General features: G+C 44.4%; 1 protein-coding gene across 1 annotated transcript in view; it reads left to right on the top strand.

Annotated features, from left to right (window-relative positions):
• The window catches only part of FAF1 (Fas associated factor 1), a 182,297-nt gene that overhangs the window by 136,284 nt on the left and 18,811 nt on the right, over nucleotides 1-27,202 (top strand). Inside the window, exons 14-17 of the mRNA XM_069981585.1 lie at nucleotides 5,567-5,703; nucleotides 9,498-9,586; nucleotides 25,736-25,816; nucleotides 25,918-25,995. Of these exons, the coding sequence (XP_069837686.1) occupies nucleotides 5,567-5,703; nucleotides 9,498-9,586; nucleotides 25,736-25,816; nucleotides 25,918-25,995 (385 nt within the window). The remainder of the gene's footprint in view (nucleotides 1-5,566; nucleotides 5,704-9,497; nucleotides 9,587-25,735; nucleotides 25,817-25,917; nucleotides 25,996-27,202) is intronic.

Below are 27,202 nucleotides of genomic sequence, written 5' to 3'. Positions count from 1 at the left end.
GGGCCCCCAGTCACCGGGAGCCGAGCGTTAATCCCGATATTTAGCCTTCCTCGTGTTGTTACCGATCCTGGTATATGACCCTGGTATATGACTCCTGATTATTTGTTGTATATATTTTTATTATTCGTTTGCTTTATGTTGGGTTACGTTCTCCTTCAGCGTCCCCCAGCGGCTCCCCTCGTATCCCTTCTGTTACGTTTCCAGTCGCAGCCACAACAAAGCCTCGGCGCAGTAATGAGAAGGACTCTGTTTAGCAACACGAGCGTTTACAGGACTTCTCAGCGTCGGGTTTTAGCAACATTTTTGTAACTGTCAATTAATGAACAGACAGAGGAAGCTGAAACCCCTTTGTAGAATCGCCTGCCATGTTTCTTTATCCAACTAAATATTTGTATAATTGAGGGAGACGCAGGAATGGCGGGGTGCCGGCTGCTCTGTGTTCACTACAATTCACCTCCCTCTGTACATAGGAGGAGACCTGGATAATCCAGATTCGGCATTGTGAATGGAGCCCTGTTCCATACAACGACATCTGGCTCTTTTGATGGTCTCCGCAGGTCCTTGTGTCGGCCGGTCCCGGCTGGACTTGACCAGTGTTTCTTTTTAAATCAGATAGTTTTTATTAAACATTTTTAAATTTTTAAGAAGTCTAGAGAGTGGTACGAGATCAACTGCGACCTGTAGTTACCGAGGTTAACCTCACGCCCTTATACCAGAGGGAGGTGGATAGGAGAACAAAATAGGAATATGTAGGGAGGTCCTCAGGTAGCTATTCTTAATACGTAAAACAAATGAAATGTATGATACTTCATTATCATACATTTCATTTGTTTTACGTATTAAGAAAAGCTACCTGAGGACCTCACTACATATTCCTATTTTTTAATTTTTATAAACTGCAAACATTCCCGCACCCCCATCCCACCCTACCTAATAATAAATCACCTGATTTGGATAAAATCTACCAAAGAATTAACTTATTACAAGGTTATCAGAAAGAAGGAAACGGGTGAATGGCCATATGGCTGCAGGATCCGACTTGGTGGAGATCACTTGCCGTCTGTTACCATGAAGGCCTAAAGAGTCACGTGCCAAGGGTATGGGATGCTGGGCAAATGTCACAGACAACTGACTCGGGATATGTTTGGGTTTTTTTTTTATTCCCACAAAGAGGCACCACAAGCTTAATGGTAACGCACACCCTAAGTGGGGAAAAGCCCATTGAACCGCAGAACCTTTCTAGCAAGTTTCTTACTTGGACCCACTTGAGCCACACTGTTAAACGTCAAGTTGCACCCAAGATGGTGCAGAGCTCTTTCCGCTGTGGATCTGAGGGTTGTTACGCTCTGCCTAGTTGATATTTGGAGGACTGCTACTGCCTTTTGTATGTATTACCCCTTTTGCCTTTAAGGTAGGGTTGCTACCCGCTAACGCAGCCTGCCCTGTTGAGGTGATATTTGTAAGGTTGCCACAGCCTCTTGTGTCTTGTCCCATTGCTCCCTCCAAAGCCATTACCAGAAATTGCTTCTAACTGCCCATAGCTGGGGATGTACCATATGTTCGCAACCATCACTTTCTAACTAGCAACTTTTCTGACCCTCAACTCTGCATTTGAATCATGGCACCTGGAGAAGTTGGATGCCTCCATAAGAAGTCCATGAAATCCTGGATACAGCCTATGGGCTGCGTTATTTTAATTGCATTGGAGGCTGAGATGTTTAACCTTCACTTTAAGGATGAGCAGTCCTAATATTGCAAAGTATTTAACAGAGTCTGGGTGGGTTATATTGAGCACCTGCCCTTTGGGTGGACCAACAATATATGATTTAGGAAGTCCAACTTCCAGCACCTCTACTGATGAGCTGACTGACGCGACTGTGCTGCTCGTGCAGCTGCTGCAGATACATGCCAATCCTAGGGATCACGAAAGTTGTGTCTAACCATACGACTACCATGGAGGAGATGCCGTAACACACACTGGCTTATGGTTGGAAAGTCCAACCATATAATGAATGCTCTACCAGGAAGGGGTCCTTGTGCATGGCCCTTTGCTGTAGCTCATCCTCATGGCCTTGAGCAGAGGATGCACCCCCTGTGTAGTCCTTCGCCTTGTGGTATGAGGCTGTTTTCATGACTAGCGATGAGTACATTTTCTGAAGCTTTTTTTTTTTTATTAATTTTTATTGAAAAATTTTCATTTATCAACCAAAAAGAAAAAAAAAAGTACATAAGGAAGTTGCAGAATAGACTATCCATAAATAACAAATGGAACAAATCAAGTAATATTGAAGTAGATACAAACATCAAAGCAGCTTTTATTTATGCATCTGATTATGTTGAGTTAGCCATTGGATTTGATCCAAGTTGAGTATGACACCTTGAGGCCCCCAGGACTCTATCCAATCCTAACGCTAAATCCACAAGCTGCCATTTTGAGCAGTTTATCAGAAAATTTGTTAAAAATTCAGAACTAGTGTTGAGTGAACTTGCCAAAAGTTTGGGTTAGGCAACATTTGGTTGAACATTCGTATAGCCTATGACTGTATCCAAATATTCAAGACTCCCTAGAGGGGCATCCAACTTCTCCAGATGCCGGGTGTCAAATGCAGAGTGTTTGGGTTCAAACGAACGTTGTCAAAACCCAAACTTTCGTCAAGTTCGCTTAACTCTATTCAGCTCAAGTAGCCACTGAGATACCCCAACGGGTAAGATGGCCTCCATTTTTTGGTCCATTTTCAGGTCACATATTGGCATATGGTACAGAGGACTTTAAGATATCACGTATCACCGCCATGGGCATGATTGGCTTTCTATATTTGTTGACACACCAATTTACCCGGTAATGAAGTTGATCGTTGGGCATTACCGATGCATTCTTGTCCGGTGTTTGTCATTAATCAGTCATGTCATCCTATCCTCTTCCTCTTCTACATTGATATTCTCTGACATTAAGGGGAAAAAAAACTCTCAATTTAAATTATGTTTCATGAAAATAATTAAGTATTAATAGACTTCATTCAGTGGCGAGTTCTCAGAAATTTCCACAGTTTTGCCTTTTCTGACCCATGTTATTAAAACTCTATTATTTTTACAGACTTTATTAAATTGGATCTTATTAAAGCGCTCCATATTTGCATTTGGTCTTTCATAATTCATTATTATTATGACATTTACTTTTACCTTCAGATCTGAAAACATATCATAAGCTACCCTTTTCTCTTGAAAGAAATGCTAATTTCAGACAGTCCTCTAATGGAAGTGAAAAGCTTTATCAGTTTTTTCATTTATTCCAGATCATGGTAAGAATACTAATGCTCGGCTTTTATATGCAAATATGGAAGTGCACTTTTTTTGTTTTCAAAAAGCTTTATTTTCAAATTTTTAGATCTGTAGAATTGATGGAGAGAAATTTATGTTCAGTTTAACTTTATTGTAATATTTACAAAAACTTTTATTATTACACTATTTTTCGTTTACCAGAGAAAATGTTTCTTACTCCCATTTAGATCTAAATAATAGAACAACCAACTAAGGCTCTGCTCTCATTAGCTGCATTCAGTAATATGGATGAAACCACAATGGCCTACAGTTCTTCGCCTATAAAACCAATGTAGCAATGGCCACCATATGCGAGTAAGACTAAAGTTGCCCATACACTTATAATAAAGTCTGCCATACCAGCCACCAGTAATGGGTTCTTCCAACTTCAGTATAAGGATTTTGTTTTTTTCCAAATTCTTCACCAGCATCATCTGTCACCCATTTGTTCTTAAAGGGAGAAGTTGGTGCCAGAGTTGTCTGGGGAGAAGAAGGTTCGGCTGACAGCTATCGAAAGTGTATGGCCTTCTTAAGTCACCCACTATGAAACCCTACCCTCATGGCTTCCAACTAGTGTGGAGTGGAGAGACCCAACTGATCGGGTTTGGAGACTGTTGTCAAACCCAAACTCGGCATTTGACTCCCCACGGCTGCAGTGTTTAAATGTTGCCCTACAAAGTCTTGGAAAACTTGTATAGAGCCAGTTTGGGTTTGACAATATTCTCCGTACCCAAACGTTTAGCATTTGACTCCCTGTGGGCTGCAGAGGTTGGATACAGCCCTACTGAGTCCTGGAAAACATGGCTATAACCATAGACCATAGGCTGTATCCATGTTTTACAGGACTCCTTAGGGTGGCATCCAACCTCTGCAGCTGCGGGGAGTTAAATGGTTGAGCGTTCGAGTTTGCAGAACTTTCCTGAACCCTAACAGTTCAGTCTTTCCACTCAACTCTACTTCCAACCATAGCCATGACAGCCATGCTAAATACATTTTTGGACAGATCCAATAATTGTGCGCCATCAGGGGTCCCATGTCAAGAACCCCTAACAGAAAGTGAAATTTGGACAGAGTCTTAGATATTTCGCCAGGTTTTGTTTGGATTTTAAAAAATAAAATCTTAATTCATTCCATCTTTTAACGTGAAACACAGGTAGGAAAAGAATAATAAGCAAAGAGGAAATTGGTAAGGAATTAACAAAAATAAGCAAAATGAATCCCAACACTGCCGCGCTGCAAATTATTTGGGATACAATAAAGCAGAGATCAGGGGTAAATATTTGGGGGTAATAAGTAAGTTGAAATAAAAATTTAGACTTTAGAAAGAAGAATTAAGTTAGAATAGTGAGAGTGTAAGAGAGAGCACCTACTCCAGAAACACCGTAGACATTAAGAGTTAGCAACACCTGGACAGCTACGTGACTGAAAAAGCGAACAACCGGGTGGCTTTCTGGGCTGAGAAGAGATACGTGGGATCAGGAACTCCAAAAGAGGGAAATAGAGACATACTAGCTGTGAGAATAACCAAGGGCGAGAGGGTAAACCAGATACAGGAAATTTTGATACAGTTTGGAGATTACTTTTTTAGGGTATAAACCCACACACCGTATAAGCAGCGTATTTACTGCTGCGATACGCAGCAAACACGCAGCAAATACACAGCAAAAACGCAGCAGATTATATCTAAATAACTGAACACAGCATCAAATCTGTACCAACAAATCTGCTGCGTATTTGTTGCGTATCTGCTGTGTATACGGTGTGTGGGTTTGTACCCTTAAGTTGTACTCGTCGAAACATAACCAAGGAAAGGTTGACTTGGTAAACATGTTGTACTTACCTCTCCATGCTCCCCAGGTGTCCCCCAGCCACTGCAGAGTCTCCGCTTCCGAGACAAACAGTGAAAGCCCACTCAGCCAATCACTAACTGGAACAGGACAGCCCTGGGGTCAGTGATTGGCTGAGCAGGCTGCTGTTACTCCCGAGAGGAGTAAGTCTCTGACATGGAGGCTCTGCAGTCAGTGGGGGGGGGGGGGGCACCGGTGACCCAGGGTAAGAATAACGTGTATTATTATAAATGCATCAGCAGCAATATAATTAAGAAAAATGTGAACGCTGGACAACCCCTTTAACTTGAAATCCCCCCTTAACCCATGGTATTCCTTTATGTCCACTTTAACCAGTTTGTTCAGTGGTCTAGCACTCTAGATTTTTTTTATTGTATTAATTGTGTCTTTCTGTTATTCAGGTTCCTTACGTTGTGTACCCGACACTTTGGCAGCGTGGTAGCACAGACAATACGAACACAGAAGACCGATCAGTTTCCACTTTTTCTTATTATAATGGGGAAAAGATCATCCAACGAAGTGCTAAATGTCATCCAAGGTAAAACCAATCACATGTCTGGTCCTCGCACCGTAACTTTATATATACAGACACAATAGAAATGACTTTTTATCTATTTGCTAAACGTTGGAAGCTGTATGACTGGTGGTAACCAGTCATCTATACATCGGATCTGTTTTATGTTACAGGAGTGTTGGGATATAACGATTCCGGGGAAGTCCTAGGTTCTCATACACTCCTTAGAGTCGCTGAGACTTTCATTCCACCGGTTCCCAGACACCATGTTAACAATCTATAGTTGTAGCAAAATGTTTAGGACTCTCCAATGTTTCCTCAGTGGTTTACAAGGAGTTCATTACAAGTATATTTCACTATTATCAAAATTCCAGTAGGTCAGAAGTTTACAAGCTCATCGTCCCTCTAAAAAGCTTTTAAAATTCCCCCCCAAAAATGATAGGCTGGTTGGAATCATGGGAAGGAATTGGACCTGTTGGTGATTTTAAGCCTATTTACTCTTTGCATGACATCATGGGAAATCCAACCAAGACATCAGAAAAAGAATTATGGACCTAAATAAGTGTAGTCCATCCATGGAAGCGTTTTCCAGAAATGAAAGCCCTGTGTTCTACTGTTATATGTGTGACCACACAGCCATCATACTGTTCAGGAAGGAGACACCTACTGTGTCCTAGGACCCTATTTCATGGCCCAGCGTGCAGTTTTCTCGCAGCCTGTCAGTGGTGTAGCAACCATTGATGCAGACCACGCAACTGCTGTTGGGCCTGTGCAGCAGGGGCCCACATACCGACTGTCCCCAATTACCTCACGTTCCCCTCAGGACAGCGCAGCTCTTCATTGCGGCACTCACAGACCACCCCTTTCCCCTGTAATGGCACTTAGAGCGTTCAGTAAGAGTCTCTCTTAGCGCCGTCCAGGGGAGAAGGGTTGGTCTGTGAGCGCCATCCAGGGGGGGCTCACCTTAAATCAGGTCACAGTTTGCAGCAGCACATGGGGACAAAGATCGTACTTTTTTGGTAATTTATGAAAGCGATTTACCTCTGAATAATCCGCTCTTAAAGAGGTTGTCTGGGCAAAATCCACCTTTCCCTCTTCAATAGTTCTTTGCTTGTTCTATGTATCTGTCCTATGTATAACGCATGACCTGTGTATACAGGGGGGGGGGGGGGGGATTAAACACTGCTTCTAGGATCAAAAAAAGTAGATCTTTCTGTATCGCTATTGGCTGATCTCCCGCCTCGGAATGAAATCCTTTTATGCACGCTTCTGTTACATAACCTTTTGTACAAGTAGGAAATGTCACCAGAAATTCATTTAGAACTGAAATAATTCCTCTTTCCTGACCTCGCTGACTTAGCACCAGGTTAATTATCCCCTTCGCTATGGGTAATTACCCTTATAAATCATTGAGAATGTTGCTTTCCTACACAGACGTCTATGCAAAAAAATGGCGCACCCTCGCCGATTGTCCATTGCAGGACTTGGCTTCTGGTCCATCTTGTCTTACATCTTCCCTCCTCAGCTCCTGGACTCCAGCTGTAACACTTAAAGGAGAAGTCCAGCCAATTTTTTTTTTTTAAATTCGGGGGGTAACATCATAACCAGTCCTTACTTCCCTCTCCCAGTGCCTGCCATCTGCCTCAGGACCGGTCCTGAGACCCTCGCCGGAAAGGCATTCTCCCCCCCCCCCCCCACCCCAGTTGTGATGATGTAACAACTTGGGTAAAAATGCCCGTCCCTGTAGATGGTCTGGCCGCTCAGCCAATAAGTGACTACAGCAGTGTCCCACCACAGTCACTGACTGGCTGAGCCGCTAGTCAATCAATCGGGTAATGACATCTGCTCTGGTTGAGATCCCTGAGCCCAGTTGGGGTTCTGGAGCAGCAATCCGGCTCTGAAGAAGCACAGGGAGAGGTGAGTTGAGTCTTTTTATGCCCTCCCCCCTCCACCCCTGCCGTTCTTGGCCGGACTTCTTTAACCCGCAGCACACTAATCTGAGTGCAGTGAGGCTGGTGGGAATCCCTGGGCAGCGAGTCCAGGTGTGTAACCTTTCATAGCTCTGGTGGCATTCCAGGATTGGATGTTTGCTGACATTAAAGCCTGGATGCTTGTTAGAACATGTTAGAATTTACCGGAAGAAAAGGAAAAAAAAAACAACAAAAAACAGAATGGTTTATCAAAGTCGGCTTTTCTAATACACGGTAGGTTTACTTTTGCTGCACCAACACATGTATGATTCAGAGATGTTCATCACTAGAGACGAGCGAACCTTGAGCGCCCCTGGGTCCGCCTGTACCCGAATGCTCGGCATTTGATTACCGGTGGCTGAAGAAGTTGGATGCCGCCCTAAGGCTGCATGGAAAACATGGATACAGACCAAGGCCATAGGTTGTGTCCTTGTTTCCTAGCACTCCCTAGGGCTGCATCCAACTTCTCCAGCCACCGCTAATCAAATGCTGAGTATTGGTTTTTGGACGGACCCAGGCCAGCTGGAGGTTCACTTATCTTTACTCATTACATAGGATGGATGAGCGCTCACTTAGTCTTAATACTGCCGCTCCACAATTCCAGGCTAAACAATTTCAGGGCTAGTTACAGGCACCAAGAAAATACAATCCAGTCCAGCATCATGGTATATATATAGAGCAGGAGGAGCTGTAGAAGGGGTTTTGTGGGAAAAGATTGAGTATAGCATGTTAAAATGTTTAGGAGTCCAGTGGGCCATCCCTGTGGCTGTCGGTGATTAAGACCGCCCACTGGACTCCAAAGCTGTAAAAGAGCAAATGAGTGCATTAAAGGGGTTGTCCATCGAAAACATTTTTCTTTCAAATCAACTGGTGTCAGAAACTTTTATAGATTTGTAAATTATTTCTATTTAAAAATCTCCAGTCTTCCAGTGCTTATGAGCTGCTGAATGTCCTGCAGGAAGTGGTGTATTCTCTCCAGTCTGACACAGCGCTCTCTGCTGCCACCTCTGTCCATGTCAGGAACTGTCCAGAGCAGCAGCAAATCCCCATAGAAAACCTCTCCTGCTCTGGACAGTTCCTGACATGGACAGAGGTGGCAGCAGAGAGCACTGTGTCAGACTGGAGAGAATACTTATCAGCTGCTGTATGTCCTGCAGAAGGTGGTGTATTCTCTCCAGTCTGACACAGTGCTCTCTGCTGCCACCTCTGTCCATGTCAGGAACTGTCCAGAGCAGGAGAGGTTTTCTATGGGGATTTGCTGCTGCTCTGGACAGTTCCTGACATGGACAGAGGTGGCAGCAGAGAGCGCTGTGTCAGACTGGAGAGAATACACCACTTCCTGCAGGACATTCAGCAGCTCATAAGTACTGGAAGACTGGAGATTTTTAAATAAAAGTAAATCACAAATCTATATAATTTTGTGACACAAGTTGATTTCAAAGGAAAAATACTTTTCACCGCAGTACCCCTTTAAGTTATGCAGATTTTTTTCCCCAGAACACTATAATAATCTGCTCAGCTCCTCCTGATCTGTAAAATGATGCTGGCAAAATCTATCTGCCTATTGGGGGAGCCAGGGAGTCTGTTGAATAGTCAGTGTTAGCAGCATTTGCACATACGATTGGCCGCAAGATGTCAGGTATAAGTCACTGTAAGGAATCAGATGTTCTACAAAAGTAAAATTAATCTTCCACTAGGAACCTTCCGGATCTGCGCAGAATATTTAGATAAAATCTGTGGACGTTTGCTCTTTGGGTAGCGTACGAGTTGCTGTACACTGTGGGACCCCTGTAGTAGCAGAATACACACGCCATGGTACTGACACAGGATCTCTCACTGTCTTGACAGGTAACACGTCGGTAGACGAGCTCATGATGCGGCTTATTTCAGCCATGGAAATCTTTTCAGCCCAGCAGCAGGAGGATATTAAGGATGAGGTAAGCGCTGATCTCATAACCTGTACGTCACTCTGTATTTCAGCTCCAAAGTCTGCAGAAGGGTGAGTGCTATATAATTTAAAGGGGAAGTGTCAAACTGGAAATACATCCAGTCCGCAGGCAGCATGTTATAGGGCGGGAGGCGCTGAGCAGATTGAAATGTTTATATATGTATTTATATTTCATGGTAAAAGTTCCAGGACAACTGGGGTGTAACCAGCACAGTAGCAGCCTATATGGGGCCCACCACATCAGGGGGTCCGTCCCTGCAATACACTGAGCCTCCTGAGCTGTCATCATACTACCAAGGGAGAGGTCTACCATGGGGGACACTATGTACTGGTTGGGGGGGTTAGGATAATAGGGAAGATGCCTTTATCTACAGGGGCATACAATGAGAGATGCCTAATGGGGCACACTAGGGGAGATACCTACCATATGGGACACTAGAAGAGATGTATACCATGGGGGACACTAAAGGAGATGTCTACCATATGGGACACTAGGGGAGATACCTACCATATGGTACACTAGAAGAGATGTATACCATGGGGGACACTAGGGGAGATGCCTACCATGGGGGACACTAAAGGAGATGTCTACCATATGGGACACTAGGGGAGATGCCTACCATGGGGGACACTAGGGGAGATGCCTACCATGGGGGACACTAGGGGAGATGTCTACCATGGGGGACACTAGGGGAGATGCCTACCATGGGGGACACTAGGGGAGATGCCTACCATGGGGGACACTATCCACTAGGGGGATACCAGGGGAGATGCCAAACATATGCTATCCACTAGGAGGAGGGATAACAAACAGGGGGATTACTACAGTGGGATGGGGGAGGGCAGCCCTTCTGGTTACGCCAGTGCTGGATAACTTTTCATTTATTCATATAAATCTCTAATCTTTCTGCTCTGTGTTGTCATGTGGACTACAATTGACAGTTGTGTGTAAGTGTGCATATAGAGAGCTGTCAATCACCAAGTAGCACCACCCACTTGACTGCTTACCTCATTCAGGGCTACATAGTTAAGTGGGGGAATGCCTATGAACTAAACTGCAATACCACTGATCCTGAGAATGAAGTGGATGGTGCCCGGCCGGCACTATGTGTCAGTGTATACCCGTATCCTCCTTATTCTCACAATTGATGGGTAGAGGTTAGACTCCCAGCAATTGTAAAGTCAAATCCTAGTGACTCGCTATCACTTTGGGTCGGTGAGACCCTTGTGAGCGATTGCTAGAGCGCCCCCATTCTAAGGGTCATGTAATTCGGATGTCTGCCGCACAGAAATTGATGGCAAATTGTAGCAGTATGGTGTAACCCAGGTCAACCAGAAGTCTCATCATCTGACAAGTAGAGATCTGTAGATTCAAGATGATCACAACTCGAGCTCAAGTCCAATGGTTGGGAAGTTTGATTACCGGTGGCTGAAGAAGGATGCAGCCCTAAGGAGTCTGGGAAAACCCGGATTCAGCCTCTAGCTTAAGGGTGGGGGGGTGACTTCAGGCTGCAGCTCCGGACTTGTATCTGCACTTCAAGGGGTTAATAAAAACTATTTATCTTCCTATGAACTCAATACATTTAATATGTCTTTATCCAAAGGCAGAGACTCTGTTCAGGAAAATGGATCCTCTTAAGCCTAATCCCCTGTCTCTCTTGCAGGACATGTTACGCACTGTAATTGGCTGCAGACACTTTAGGAAAGTTGCCAGTATTGCAGGAGACACAGTTTTATAGTAATCGGAGAGGAGCGAAGTAGGGACGACGTTATCTAATGCCCTTTGTGGTGTTGACACTGAACGTATTGGGGGGGGGGCGGGATCGGTAGGAATGTGTGATCCATGGTGTGCAGAAGCCGCACCGTCCTGCTAGGACCTTTGATTGACAGCTCTGCTCTGCAGCCCTCAGTCATCTATGGGCCTGGAATCCCCTGGGGCGGCCGTTCACCGGGGTTAAAGATCGGTCAGGTCGATGCAAATTTATAATTACAGAAATGCTCATAGGAATGTGGGATGAAGGGGCAGAATGGTCCTGAACTGCAAGGATCTGACCAAAATTTTCTTATATAAATTTCTGCTGCAGAATTTCTTTATTGCATTAAATGGGGAAGAAGAGACGTGCCGACAAATCCTAAGACACTGCTGTAGATACACGTTTAGGGGCTGCAGATATGTCACAGGCCGATGTGTCCTTACAGCTTCTATTATGTGATGATGAGAGTCTCTGCCCTGTTTCACCTACATAGAGACCCCCAGTGGGGTATCACTACATAGAGACCCTCAGTAGGACATTGCTTAATAGAGACCCCAGTGGGATATCACTACATAGAGACCCCCAGTGGGATATCATTACATAGAGACCCTCAGTAGGACATTGCTTAATAGACACCCCCAGTGGGATCACTACATAGAGACCCCAAGTGGGATTTCACTGCATAGAGACCCCCAGTGGGACGTTATTCTATTGTACGACCGTGGACGCACCGTTTTTTCCTTGAACCCGCAGGGGCTCTCGCTTCCCATCATTGGGTGTGGATCGTTCTCACAGATTTTGCTTCCGACCTGTCTGATCTTCCCCTACATCCCCATAGGTGACATTACATGATTATATACATTGCCACAAATATAGTTTATATAATGGTGAACCCTGCGCCCCCGGACCCGATTCCCACACTCCATCCCAGCTAAGAGCGGCTTTGCTCTCGGCAGACAGACATGAGAAAAATCAATATTTTCCTTTTTTGCGGCTTAGCGTTTTATCACAAGTGCGTTTCCTAGAAATCCCGTCCTATACAGTCTATTGTTCCCTCCGCCCCGGCCCCTGGAAGATCAAAATGTATCTAAATGCGAGTTCCTTTATCTCCCCAACAATGGAGAACAGGATACAGATTGCAGCTTCTGTTACTGTTGTTGTCTGAATAGTTCCATGCCGCTCACCCAAACCACAAGACGATCAACAGAATGGCTTTGTAGTGTAGCGGCGCGCTACGTCAGTCTCATGTTTGCAGAGCTCGCACGCCGCATTGTCCTCCTCGCACATTGTTTCCTGTCAGATATATTAAGATTCACAAATCAACAAATCTGTGGTTTGAGCGGAGGGGCAAGTCTGCGCGGTCCGGGGCGGCGGGCGGGTCATACCCATACAAAGAGCCGGAGGGTGGGAGACGCCGCCGAGATTCAGGCCTGGAAGGAGGTGAGACGGGGCAGATCAGGAGGATAGAGAGAGAAGGAAAGAAGCTTCAGCCACTCAGCACATTGTGGGCTTAGGTCATATTTTTTCTTTTTTTTTTCACATTTTTTTTTTAAATTAGTACAAAATACTAATACTAATACAAAATACTCAAGCGGGAAAACAATCCGAATAAAAAGAAAGAAGACGCCATTAATTATAGATTCTTTAATATTATATTTTGCACTCTGCACTCAGTCTTCATTGACCAAGAATGGAAGAAATAATCTATATTCCCCCTGGATATAAGAACCAGAAAAGGGGGGGGGGGGCAGCTGACACGTTCTCAGGGGCCAAAATAACTTTGATTCCATTCATTGAGTCTCCTAGATGCCAGAACTGACCATGGCAATCTGCATCAGCCCCTTCTTACATGTTGAGAAGTGGTGTTCTCCCCCAATTGCGGGGAAGAGATGGGGTTGAAGAGGTAGTTCACAAAAAAATTATTTCAAATCAACTGGTGCCAGAGATTTGTAATTTAAAAAACAATCTCCAGTTTTCCAGTACTCATTAGCTGCTGTATGTCCTGCAGGAAGTGGTGTATTCTTTCCAGTCTTACACAGTGCTCTCTGCTGCCACCTCTGTCCATGTTAGGAACTGTCTAGAGCAGCAGCAAATCCCCATAGAAAACCTGCTCTGGACAGTTCCTGACATGGACAGAGGTGGCAGCAGAGAGCCTGGAGAGAATACATCACTTCCTGCAGGACATACAGCAGCTGATGAGTTCTGGAAGACTGGGGATTATTTTTTAAATTACAAAGCTTTGGCACTTCCTGGCACCAGCTTATTTGAAAGAACTTTTGGGGGGTGAACTACTCCTTTAAGGGTATCTGCAGTAAGTTCCTATGTTGATGGACAGGTTCAGCCCGGAGTAGCAGATGCAAATAACACTTTACGTTGTTGCTTTTGAACCTGACAGGACCTTACCTTCTGAGCAGTCAGATTTTAGCTTTTTGCACCTGAACCATGCCCGAGGTCACAATCTGAAAGGATTACAGTAACACTTAGTGACAAGCCTGCTGCGGGTGGGGCGGCCGCATTATGACTCAGCCCATCCGAGAATTTCTTTCTCTCACATTTTTTTATTTTTCTGCTGTCAAACTATATTACGGTAAACTGGCTGGAAAGTGAACAACAAGGACTGACACTATGCATCAGCCAAGGACAGGACCTGTGAAAGTATCACCACCCAGCCTCCTCTATGTCAGGCAGCCATGGACTTTAACCTGGCCTGACCCATTCCTATAGTCAACCAGGAGCCTGTGGCAGGTGTCTTCGGCAGATCCAGGAGGGGCTATCATGCACATACAGAAGGATAGCCATTGTTCAAAAACTCATTTGGCTGATAGCTCTATCCAGATCCTTCCCTACGCTTGCATGCTAAGCCATGTGGTCACGTGTTCTACATAGGGGTGCTTCTGTTGGGAGGCCCCTTACCCAATATACAGTTGACTGGTCCCATGCAAATTAGGGCCCTATTAGTTTGAGACAAACATGCTGATGTCGTCCTCTGTAACCGGCCAACGAACTAGCAAATCAGGCCATTTTGACCCAAAAAAATAAAAAAAAACATTGGCTGCACATCCCTTACTACAGGGAGACGTGGACGGTTGAGTGTCACAAAGGGTTCCACGAACGATTCAGCGACTGCTCCCGGCAGCATGGTTACATGACTGATCTAACCTGGTGAAGGCCCTGTAATTGAGCTTGGATTCCCAAGATCAGCGTTCGTTTACGGACTGTGTCAGGCCATTTAATGGGGCCCTTAAGTGTTACTGGAGCATGCTTAAGTATTTGATTACTGGTGGCTGAAGAAGTTGGATGCTGCGCTAAGGAGTCCTGGTAGATACAGTCTATAGCTGTCTCCATGTTTTCCAGGCAGCCCTGCATCCAACTTATCCAGCCACTGGGATTCAAATACCGAACGTTCAGGATTGGATGAAGAAAACTTTCTGTATGTTTTGCTCTTCTCTAGTTGCAGTATATCTTACATTCTGCGGAGTGCTGCCCCTCTGTTATTCCTCCTGGAGAATCGGAATTCACGTTACACTACACAATGAATATATTTCCAGGAGGAACAACAGAAGGGCAGTCCAACATAAATCATAGATGAACCAAAAACAATGAGAGACCGGTCAGGAGAGTGGACCGATCTCCTGTAACCTCAAAGCCAAGTAGGTGGTGAGCTGATAGGCGAGAAGGCACTGCGACGCTGCATCTATCTTAATATAATATTGAAGAGAAATTTATTTATGAGATTTCGGGAGGGGTCACACCTCTGTACCTCACACCGATCTCCGTATCGGGTTGCAGCTTCTGTGTAACAAATAGAGCTGAAAGTACGGCATGTGACCTGCAGCTCTGTTCAGTCCTATGAAGCAACGCTAAGGACCGAGTAAGTCGGAGAGTTCGCACTTGTCTCTTTCTGGCAGCTACATAGAGATGAATTAAGCCACAAGTCACGTGCCGTATCCACAGCTCTATTAAGAAAGAAGCCGCGACCCTATACGGATAACAGGTGGGGGTACGGAAGTCGAACCCCAACCATCTCTTTATTTTGCCCGGACGACCTCTTTAAGCTGATTTTAATTTAAAAAGTACTAAATAAATAAAAAAAAAACTAAAAAAAAAAAAAAAAAATATATATATATATATATATATATATATATATATATATATATATATATATATAAAAATAAATATATATATATATATATACATGTATATGTATGTTTTTTACATTTGCACAATTTTGTACCCAGTTTTAACCTTTAGAAAGTTTCTGGTCAGAATAGTTGACGGAGACTTTACAGATCCAGCCACTCGAGGCGCTATTTTGGCTATTGCACATTTAACCAGTCATCATTTGGTTTCTTAGTTTAATTTTCTCGAGATTCCGCTCCATTTTCTCTAGCGATTGCTCCGCCATCCTCTCCATTCCAGGACCCATGTAGATAACTAACAGCACATTAAAAATTCATTTGCCGGAAAGTTCATCTCTGTTGTGTTAAAGTAATAGGCGGCCTTTTTTTGTTTATCTCGTGCCAAACAACATCCAGTGCCAGAGAGCAGATCTGTCTAATTTCTATCTCAGCTACACAAGGTGAGGAAATAAAAAAGGGATCGCAACGAAACCTGAGATCCGGGCAGATATCTCATCCTCCTGGTTATTATGCCACTCGAGAAACCGTGAGCCTAAAGCAGGTAAACCCCCTGGAAGACGACCCAGCCGCTTCCGCAGATTGATGGCATTAGGCTGGGGCTTAGACGAGAATGTGATTTGCCGGCTGACATTTGTATCCGCTTCTCTCCATCTCTGTAACCTCTTCCGCAATACGGCAGCATCTGCGCGCTCGCTCTTTTTTGAGAACACGTTTGCCAAGGAAAAGTTTTTAAAAGGTTACAATTTGTCTGGTGACGGAGAGGAAACAAGTCGGGGAAAAAGAAATATTGCTCGTTAAGGTCACATGATGTGTGCTAAAGAGTTAAACTTAACAGAATTTTTCAGAATTTTTTAGGAAAATTCAGATGTTTCAGATTTTTTTAAGGCAGCTTCACGTTAAACTTTTTAGAAAAAGTCACTTTTTTTTTTTTTTTTTAGCCAAAGCCAGAAGTGACTTAAGCCGTAAAAAGTCTATGGGGGACATTTATCAATGGCTTTGTGCCTATTTTTCGGTGAAAAATTTGATTTTCCACCCATATTTAGTCTAAGTTATCGGTATTTGACAGGCAAATATTTTTTAGATGCGACTTATTTTACAATCTGCCTGTTTTTAAGTATTTACCCAAAAGTTCATATAATCTGGGATTTGGGCCCAATTGATGAGTTGCGGAAGTCACACAAAGTGGTGCAGGCCTACGTCTGGTCAGTACAAGGTGAATTTTTTTGCACAATATTTTCAGAATATTCTATTCACAAATTGATTTAGGTAAATTAGTACTATTCAGCTGGGTAAAGAAGAGACAAATACTCTGTAGAACATTCACAAATTTTACACTCAATAGTTATTGTCTCCCCATGTTCCTTTTATATTTCCCATTTCTTTTAGATCTACTTCTGGCTTTGGCATTAGAAATTGCCTCAAAAACTTGTGTTTTTTTCCTCCATTTAGGAGAATTGGACTGAGCTGCAATATTGGACATAGTGGATACCAAATGTATAGCTCTGTGTCTGGTTGGACCCATTCCAGTCCAATATTGGTGGCTTAAGTCCCATAGGACAGGGTAGCATAAACTAGTAACAGAGAAGCTGAACAGAATGATGTATCGCTTACATTGTTCTGTGCAGCTGATCTCCTGAATGAAAAGGACAAAAACTATTCCTCTCCATTATGTGCGCATGCTAAGTAGTCCTGGATGTTCATGAGCACCAGCACACTGTCAGTTTTATATCTATACTATGTATAGGCAGACAGCTGTAAATCAGGAGCTAGGGGCGGAGCTAGTGGCACAGTATAAAGGAGAACAGCTGAAAAGAATGATGTAAGTAATACACCGTTCTGTTCAGCATTTTTGTCACTTCATTTAAGGCCACATAAACAGATTCCCTTTAAAGAGATCTTGTTCCCACTCCTGACCTGTCTGTATTAGTAGATCCTTTTATTCCCTGTGAAATAACAATTCTGGATCACCTATTTTTATAGCTGTGTGATGTGCCGATCCTGTGCTGTTCTTACTAGAAATATATGACTGAATAGCCAACTGGGTGTTAGCAGCTGGGGGCGTGTCCCTGCACCGTCTCACACTATCCAATCAGAGCAGACCGTGCAGGGACACGTCCACAATTGGTAACACCCAGTTGGTTATTGAGTTACTTTGGAGCAGCAGATAACACAGCTATAAGAATAGGGGATCCAGAAATGTTTATGGAGATTAAAAGGATTTACTAAGATTTGGTTCACGCAACGTTTTTTTTATCCATTTTTTCATCCGTTTTATGCAAAAAACTGATGCCTTTTGTGTGCATCCGTTTTGATCCGTTTTTCCATTGACTCCCATATTTGGAAAAAAAAAAAAAAAAAAAAGCGTCATTGAATTGTAAAACCACACACGCCTTTAGGGCAAGAGCCATGTTTTTCAAATCCTTGATAACCTTTTAAAGGGCTTATCACCCCAAATCAGCCAGTGTCAAAAAAGTTGTACAGATTTGTAACTTACTTTTATTTAAAAATCTCCAGTCTTCCTAAACTTTTCAGCTGCTGTATGTTCTGCAGGAAGTGGTGTATTCTCTCCAGTCTGACACAGTGCTCTCTGCTGCCACCTCTGTCCATGTCAGGAACTGTCCAGAGCAGCAGCAAATCCCCATAGAAAACCTATCCTGCTCTGGACAGTTCCTGACATGGACAGAGGTGGCAGCAGAGAGCACTGTGTCAGACTGGAGAGAATACACCACTTCCTGCAGGACATACAGCAGCTGATAGGTACTGGAATTCTGCAGATTTTTAAACAGTCATACAAATATTTTTAAAAGTCATTTACAAATCTGTGTAACTTTGACACCTCACGATTTTTAAATTTGATTGAATTCCCCTTTAAGAAGGGCAGGTATTGTCCTAAAAAACAACTTTTAAACTGGCAGCCCCGTGCCCAACGGCCGTGGCTTAGATTGTGAGTGCATTAGGCTGGCACACCCTCTCTGTCCCTCCTTCCCGCCCTCCTCATCATTAGGTATGCTCCAGGCAGATTGTCTCCTATTCCTCACCTGTGTCAGCCGGCACATGGGCTGGATCGTTAGGGCACCTGTGCAATGTTCAGACAGGAGAAAATGTTCTAGGTGCATTCCTAATGATGAAGAGGGTGGGGAGGAAGGACGGAGGGGTGGTGCAAAGTTAGGGCATACATTTTCTAGGCCACGGCCGTTGGGCACGGGACTGCATGTTTAAAAGTTGTTTTTTTAGGACAATAACTGCATCACCTGCTGAACGCACCCCAGGGCAGTTCTTGGATTTAAAGCAGCTATCCGAAGGTACAAGTGATTTGGGGGGTCAGATTGTGGGTACAGAGTCGCTTTAATATAAAAGTGTCACCCGTAGTATATGTACGTCTCTAAGGCCTATTAGACAACGATTTTTAATGACTAACGAGATTGCAAATGAGATTGTTTATTGTTAACCTAAAATCGTTGCAGTGCTGGGGTCCTGGGTTCAAATCCCACCAAGGGCAACATATTCTCTCTGTGTTTGCGTGGGTTTCCTCCGGGTACTCCGATTTCCTCCCACACCCAAAAACATACAGATAGGTGAAGCGCTGCGGAATCTCTGTGCGCGATACAAATAAAAAAAAAAAAAAAAAATCGTTCACCATATTATGGTGCGTTTACATGGAGCGATAATTCGCCCAGTCGAACGCTTAATGATTTCGAAGTAACGATGTGTTTTTTTTATAACGATCAGCATTTAGACGGATTGATATATCGTTTGGAAAATTCGTTATTCCGATCGTTTTAAGATCGCTTAAGCCTATCTCTCACACAGGGTGAATCGGTGAAAGACTGTTTACACAAAGCGATCTGTGAATTTTCAGTGAACGACCAACAACGATTTCAGAACTTGTTGAAAGATCACGATGAACGATTTATCATTTGTCGCTTGATCGTTCAGAGTTTACACGAGCCAATTATCGCTCAGTTGAGATCGTTATCAAGAAAATTCGAGTGATAATTGCTCCGTATAAAAGGTCCATTACACAGAGCGATGGTCATTAGTTACTGTGATCGGTTACTCCATCTGATCCCAGTGAACGAAGGAACGAACGAATTACAGGGAACGAATAACAATGATGTTGGCGTCAGCACCAAACGAACGATGAACGATTTCTCGTAGGTCATTTGATCGTTGCCGACATTTACACAAAATTATTGTTATTGTTTAAATTCGAACGATATAATGATAATTTTCACGATAATCTCCCCGTCTAATAGGGCTCAATAGGGCTCCTCCAAGGCTGGGGGGGGGGGGGCTTTGTAGGGACCAACGTTTAAGAGGCTTCTTCTGGATTCACCTGCCCCCAAACCGTTATCGTCTGTGGCCCAGCACGCCGGCGCTACATCGATCCCCCCCTCGTCTTTCCTTTACTGTAAGCAGAAAGTAGTTATTGCATTTTACACTAAATGCCAGACAGGTGGGTGAGGTTCCCATAACATCTTAACAGCCAGAAGGTCACAGATTCAAATCCCAGGGAACCTGCAAAGCCTTTCATCCAGCAGAGGTAAACAAAATGTGGAGCCGTAATAACGGAGAAGATGTATTCATTACTGTGTAAAGCGCCGGGTGATCTGCGGATAAGAGGAGGCGGAGGAGGGAAGATATTACTTTTATTACTACTATTCTGCTAACTGTGCCATTTGTAAGAAATAACCGGGATCAGCGAGCGCTGGGGATCAGCCCCGGGCAGCTCTGCCGAGAGAAGATTTATTGTGCATTACCTCTATACACCTCAACCGATTCTCCTCCGCAGCCGCACACTTTCTTCCTTGTTTATTGCTTTAATATTGCAAAAAAATAACAGAGACGTAATTGACCTTTAAATAACAGGTAAAAGCCGCTCACATAGAAAAAGTGTCAAATCTGAATGTAATTTCTGCGAATTTCAGTTTCTCAGCAGTGAGCGATCATAGCGCAAGGGTCTGTTCACACGGATGGATTTCAGGCGGGATCTGCGCTTAATTTTATGCATATTCCACTTGAAATTCCAACCGTAAAATATGTGCAGAGCAATGTCCCATTGTGTTCTATGGGATTTCCGCACCGTTGCTCACTCGACAGAATTTAAACTCTTAATGTTCTGCCACAGATCTGCTTTCCGCCCAAAGGGTATATGCGCTATGAGCAATTCTCGCGCAGATTCCATGTCAAAATGTGCGCGGAATCCGCTCAAAGTTCTGCCCATAAATAAGCAGTGTTGGCTCCCAGAGGTTTCTATTGAATTTCCACACATTAGTGCACACGGCGGACTTTCCGCACCGAATCCACATTTCACCCAAAGAATTGACATGTCAATTCTTTGGCCGGATTCCACTAGAGGCATCCTATAGAAGTCAATGAGGCTGAAATTCTGCTTGAATTCTGCCAGAGCAGAATCTTTCCTATTTAATTCCTCGCTGAATCCACGAGAACTGCTCAGTGTGCATGTACCCAAAGAATTGACATGTCAGTTATTTGGGCGGATTCTGCTAGAGAAATCCCATAGAAGTCATTAAGGCTTTCCGCACCTATTCCGCACCTATTCCGTCAGGCCTGAAGAAATTTCAAGCGGAAAACTTTCCTCTTCAATTTCTTGCCTATTCCTCGGTGTGAACATAATGCAGAGTGTGTGCAGTGTATAAGCAGTCTACAAGCGGGGGTATGAGCAGTCTACAAGCGGGGGTATGAGCAGTCTACAAGCGGGTGTATGAGCAGTCTACAAGCGGGTGTATGAGCAGTCTACAAGCGGGTGTATGAGCAGTCTACAAGCGGGGGTATAAGCAGTCTACAAGCGGAGGTATAAGCAGTCTACAAGCGGGGGTATGAGCAGTCTACAAGCGGGTGTATGAGCAGTCTACAAGCGGGTGTATGAGCAGTCTACATGCGGGTGTATGAGCAGTCTACAAGCGGGGGTATGAGCAGTCTACAAGCGGAGGTATAAGCAGTCTACAAGCGGGGGTATGAGCAGTCTACAAGCGGGGGTATGAGCAGTCTACAAGCGGGGGTATGAGCAGTCTACAAGCGGGGGTATGAGCAGTCTACAAGCGGAGGTATAAGCAGTCTACAAGCGGGTGTATAAGCAGTGTACAAGCGGGTGTATGAGCAGTGTACAAGCGGGGGTATGAGCAGTCTACAAGCGGGGGTATGAGCAGTCTACAAGCGGGGGTATGAGCAGTCTACAAGCGGGGGTATGAGCAGTCTACAAGCGGGGGTATGAGCAGTCTACAAGCGGGGGTATGAGCAGTCTACAAGCGGGGGTATGAGCAGTCTACAAGCGGGGGTATGAGCAGTCTACAAGCGGGGGTATGAGCAGTCTACAAGCGGGGGTATGAGCAGTCTACAAGCGGGGGTATGAGCAGTCTACAAGCGGGGGTATGAGCAGTCTACAAGCGGGTGTATGAGCAGTCTACAAGCGGGGGTATGAGCAGTCTACAAGCGGGGGTATGAGCAGTCTACAAGCAGGGGTATGAGCAGTCTACAAGCGGGGGTATGAGCAGTCTACAAGCAGGTGTATGAGCAGTCTACAAGCGGGGGTATGAGCAGTCTACAAGTGGGTGTATGAGCAGTCTACAAGCGGGTGTATGAGCAGTCTACAAGCTGGGGGATAAAATAGTAGAAATGATCCGGCCTTAATATTCTGGAAACTTCTTGCCCCTTCTTGTAGTCCCAGATCCCACAGACGTTCTTAAAGTCCCCCGTGCTGAGTTAGGTTATTCCCACGTTCCGTACACAGTCCGTAACTATAGACAGTGTGCAATGGAACGGATAATCGGAGCTCCCGTCCTCATTTATCATTGTGATGCCGGCATCTTTGTGCTACGGTACTGACCCAGCCATGCATCTGTGTCAGTACAGTACCGGGAAGATTTTAGCGGTTTCGGAGCACACAGTCCGTGTATACAGACTGTGCCCGGAGCTTAGGAGCAAGGCCTTGGTCTACATGTGCTGGAGCGTATATATAACTAGTCTGACGCTGTATGACAGCTATAAAACCACATTGACGGAAAGATTTGATTGGTTGCCATAGGTCTCGTCTCACTATGTCAAGGATTGGTAACCCACCAATTAAAGTTATACAGATTTGTAATTTGCTATGGTTTAAAAATCTCCAGTCTTCCAGTACTTATCAGCAGCTGTATGTCCTGCAGTAAGTGGTGTATTCTCTCCAGTCTGACACCGTGCTCTCTGCTGCCACCTCTGTCCATGTCAGGAACTGTCCAGAGCAGCAGCAAATCCTCATAGAAAACCTCTCCTGCTCTGGACAGTTCCTGACATGGACAGAGGTGGCAGCAGAGAGCACTGTGTCAGACTGGAGAGAATACACCACTTCCTGCAGGACATACAGCAGCTGATAAGTACTGGAAGACTGGAGATTTTTAAATAGAAGTAATTTACAAATCAATATAACTTTCTGACACCAGTTAATTTAAAAGAAAAAAAAATAACTGGATAAACCCTTTGAAAAGTTCATTTTGTTAACTTTCATTTTTTATTCTTTGTTTTAATAATTTACAGGACTTTTATTATTACACTTTCTCTCTTTCTTCTCGACAATGACTTATTAGAGTAAATACATTTCTCGATAATCCTCCTTGGCACGGAATAGTTACATGGGCGACGTTTGAGAAGGTGTGAAATTATTTTGTGTTTTTATTTCAATCCGCGGCTATTATTGCTCATTATTTTCCATCTTTTTTTTTTTTTTTCTCGAGCTCGATGTGTTGTTCTATTTTAACCTAACAGCAGCCGCTCGGCGGGTCGTACTGACAGCACGTTCACATGATCTCATTAAACCAGATCTTGAACTGTTGAACAAAACTGAAACCCGTCGGAGAAGTATACAGTGTATATATCTCTCGCTCTGTTTTAGTCATTACGCGCTTCCCCTTCTCGGATTAATTCCGAGGGTTTGGAGCCGGGCCCCGCGGTGAGAGTCAGGTAGCAGTTCCGCCGCCATGCAGGGGAGCCATAGATCCTACGTTTAATTAAATGGAGAGAAAACCGCAGGACCTTTGTTGCTGTCAACTCCCAGCAAGGAGTAAGCTGGGGCGAGCAGTGGGACATGATCTGGCAGTGACAACCGCCCCAACACACACTTGTATGTGCCGCTAGTGGTTAATAATACCTAATTGTGGGGTAATGGGGAGCAGCGTTACACAACATCGGGAGCTGCCCCCCTCCATTGTCCGGCAATTACTGGAGGTAAATGTTACCTTCCTGAGCAGCTTCAGCTATCTTCTCAGGCTGCAGTCAAATCATATAGTTCGATTGCCTAAAATATGGACGGACGCCGGGATACGGTCAGTTACCGATCCACTCTTTGTATTTTCAGAACATTCTGATAATTGTTACAAATCAGTTTATACAAACCTTGGATTACAAGTAACTTGGTCTGAGAGCATTTTGCAAGACAAGCTAACGATTTTTTAAAAAATTCTAATTAAATTAAATTAAAAAAATTTAAATGTTAACATTAAATTAATTTTTTAAAATTAAAAATTTTAAATTAAATACAAAAATTTAAAAAGGAATTAAAAAAATTAAAATTCCATTTTTTTGCAGTTTAGCATATGCGTTTTATAGAATAAAATTGATCCAATTGGGTTCATCCACATGGATCTAATGGATTTAATTCCATTATTTAAAAAAAAAAAAAAATGGATGTGGGTATTTTGTTTTTTTTGTTTTTTTTCCAGCGTACACAAAAAGGGGGTTGACCACATTTTTGTGTACATTAAAAGTAATCATTTAAAAACAGATACGTTAAATGGACTGCAAAAAGGCAGTGTGAACCCGGCCTAATGTGGTAAACAAGTAAGATTTGGTAATTTTAAGCCACTGCTACATGATCAACTGTGGTTTTTTTTGTTTTTGTTTTTTAAATAAAGTTTTTTATTATAAATTTCTGAGATATAACAGTGAAAAACCACACTTCCAGTATATCAACAAAAAATTATTCCAATATCAAAAGTAACAACACACCCAAAAGAGACCCCCTCTACTCCTACCCCAGGACCCTCCCCCAACCCCATACTTGATCAACTGTGTCGGTGATCGGACGTCTTCTGGCTCTCCTCCTGTCCGTGTCACCGCTGCTTCCCTCCAACCCCTTCACCCATAGCTGCTCCAGGCAGCGGGCACTAGGACCAGCAGGTTTGCAGCCCCCTGGGGAGTTGGGTGTATGGAGGGAGAGTTAACTGATTAACCCCTTCCTTGCAGATACAGTCGTCTTTATTGATACAGAACACATTACCTACCTTATTTTTGGGTTGTGAAATGAATCTTTTTCATTTCTATTATATCGACCTTTAGGACATTTTCTTTGCTGTACCAGTGACTTACAAGTTCTCTCCTGGAACAAATTTTTCCCATTAATTCATTTTGTGTTATTTTGGTTCCTGCTGGAAAACGGTTAGAAATGTTTTTGGTCTTTCAGCTTCCTTAAAGGAATAATCTTCATCAATAACACTACTGGAAGTGTGTCTCCCCCTGTGAAAAGCTTGTGTGGAACAGTCCATGCAGCTTTATCATAGAGGGGATTCTGCTGGCTGAGATGGGTGACCCCATGGAGTTCACAGAAACACCTGGGATTTTCAGGGGGTGACCTTAAGATCACATGACCCATCAGATAGAAAGGATTTCAGGAATTTGCAGATAGAAAGGAAAAACTAAATGAGGCAATACTCTCTGATTTATATATGAATGACTATATGCATAAGAAGTAACAAACAAACTGTGGGGGTGCTTCTTTAATTTATGAAATAAGGGTGCCAAGCTACAAAACAGAAGTTTGTCATATTGGTCAGAACAAGAGGCGAAATAAAGGCATGCTCCATAGGAACATATTCATGGGATGGTCATGTAGGCGGTCCTGCTCAGGATTTGACATCAGTCCTTGTAGTCACTTGTATACAGACAGTTGTCAATCACTAGGTAGGACCGCCCACTTGGCTACTTAGCCCAGAATAAGAAGAGGTTTACATGAATAAATGAGAAGTTCTACTGAATCTTTTCCCATAAGGATATATCTGTCTGCTCAGCCCCTCCTGCTCTGTAACATATGACCTTCAGATTGGAAGGCAAAAAAAGGGTCAGGTTAGTTCAATTATTTTTTTAAATGTAAGTGATTTTAATTATTTCTTTTATTGGTGTAATTGATGCCCCTTTGTTGGAAAAATTCAGTTTAAATGGCTTTAGTCCTCACTGTACTTTGCATTTTACCCCTAGGATGAGCGAGAAGCCAGAGAAAACGTAAAACGAGAGCAAGATGAAGCCTACCGCCTGTCTCTAGAAGCGGACCGAGCCAAGGTGAGCTCACCATCACATATGGCTGCAGTGATGACATTAATAATATCGGTATTAGGAAGGAGCCGGGATAAGACGGCTGATGTCCTTTCTTTCTGTCATAGAGGGAAGCTCAGGAGAGAGAAATGGCTGAACAGTATCGTCTGGAACAGATAAAGAAGGAACAGGAGCAGGAAAGAGAGGTAAAATGCACTACACAGGGTCTGCCCCTTTACTGCCAGGAGAAGGGTCTGCCCGTTTACTGCCAGGAGAAGGGTCTGCCCGTTTACTGCCAGGAGAAGGGTCTGCCCGTTTACTGCCAGGAGAAGGGTCTGCCCGTTTACTGCCAGGAGAAGGGTCTGCCCGTTTACTGCCAGGAGAAGGGTCTGCCCGTTTACTGCCAGGAGAAGGGTCTGCCCGTTTACTGCCAGGAGAAGGGTCTGCCCGTTTACTGCCAGGAGAAGGGTCTGCCCGTTTACTGCCAGGAGAAGGGTCTGCCCGTTTACTGCCAGGAGAAGGGTCTGCCCGTTTACTGCCAGGAGAAGGGTCTGCCCGTTTACTGCCAGGAGAAGGGTCTGCCCGTTTACTGCCAGGAGAAGGGTCTGCCCGTTTACTGCCAGGAGAAGGGTCTGCCCGTTTACTGCCAGGAGAAGGGTCTGCCCGTTTACTGCCAGGAGAAGGGTCTGCCCGTTTACTGCCAGGAGAAGGGTCTGCCCGTTTACTGCCAGGAGAAGGGTCTGCCCGTTTACTGCCAGGAGAAGGGTCTGCCCGTTTACTGCCAGGAGAAGGGTCTGCCCGTTTACTGCCAGGAGAAGGGTCTGCCCGTTTACTGCCAGGAGAAGGGTCTGCCCCTTTACTGCCAGGAGAAGGGTCTGCCCCTTTACTGCCAGGAGAAGGGTCTGCCCCTTTACTGCCAGGAGAAGGGTCTGCCCCTTTACTGCCAGGAGAAGGGTCTGCCCCTTTACTGCCAGGAGAAGGGTCTGCCCCTTTACTGCCAGGAGAAGGGTCTGCCCCTTTACTGCCAGGAGAAGGGTCTGCCCCTTTACTGCCAGGAGAAGGGTCTGCCCCTTTACTGCCAGGAGAAGGGTCTGCCCCTTTACTGCCAGGAGAAGGGTCTGCCCCTTTACTGCCAGGAGAAGGGTCTGCCCCTTTACTGCCAGGAGAAGGGTCTGCCCCTTTACTGCCAGGAGAAGGGTCTGCCCGTTTACTGCCAGGAGAAGGGTCTGCCCGTTTACTGCCAGGAGAAGGGTCTGCCCGTTTACTGCCAGGAGAAGGGTCTGCCCGTTTACTGCCAGGAGAAGGGTCTGCCCGTTTACTGCCAGGAGAAGGGTCTGCCCGTTTACTGCCAGGAGAAGGGTCTGCCCGTTTACTGCCAGGAGAAGGGTCTGCCCGTTTACTGCCAGGAGAAGG

Source organism: Dendropsophus ebraccatus, chromosome 8, assembly GCF_027789765.1.
Source record: "Dendropsophus ebraccatus isolate aDenEbr1 chromosome 8, aDenEbr1.pat, whole genome shotgun sequence".
Classification (NCBI taxonomy): Eukaryota; Metazoa; Chordata; class Amphibia; order Anura; family Hylidae; genus Dendropsophus; species Dendropsophus ebraccatus.
Note: the sequence above shows the minus strand (reverse complement) of the source record. Positions and strands in the feature narration are given on the sequence as shown.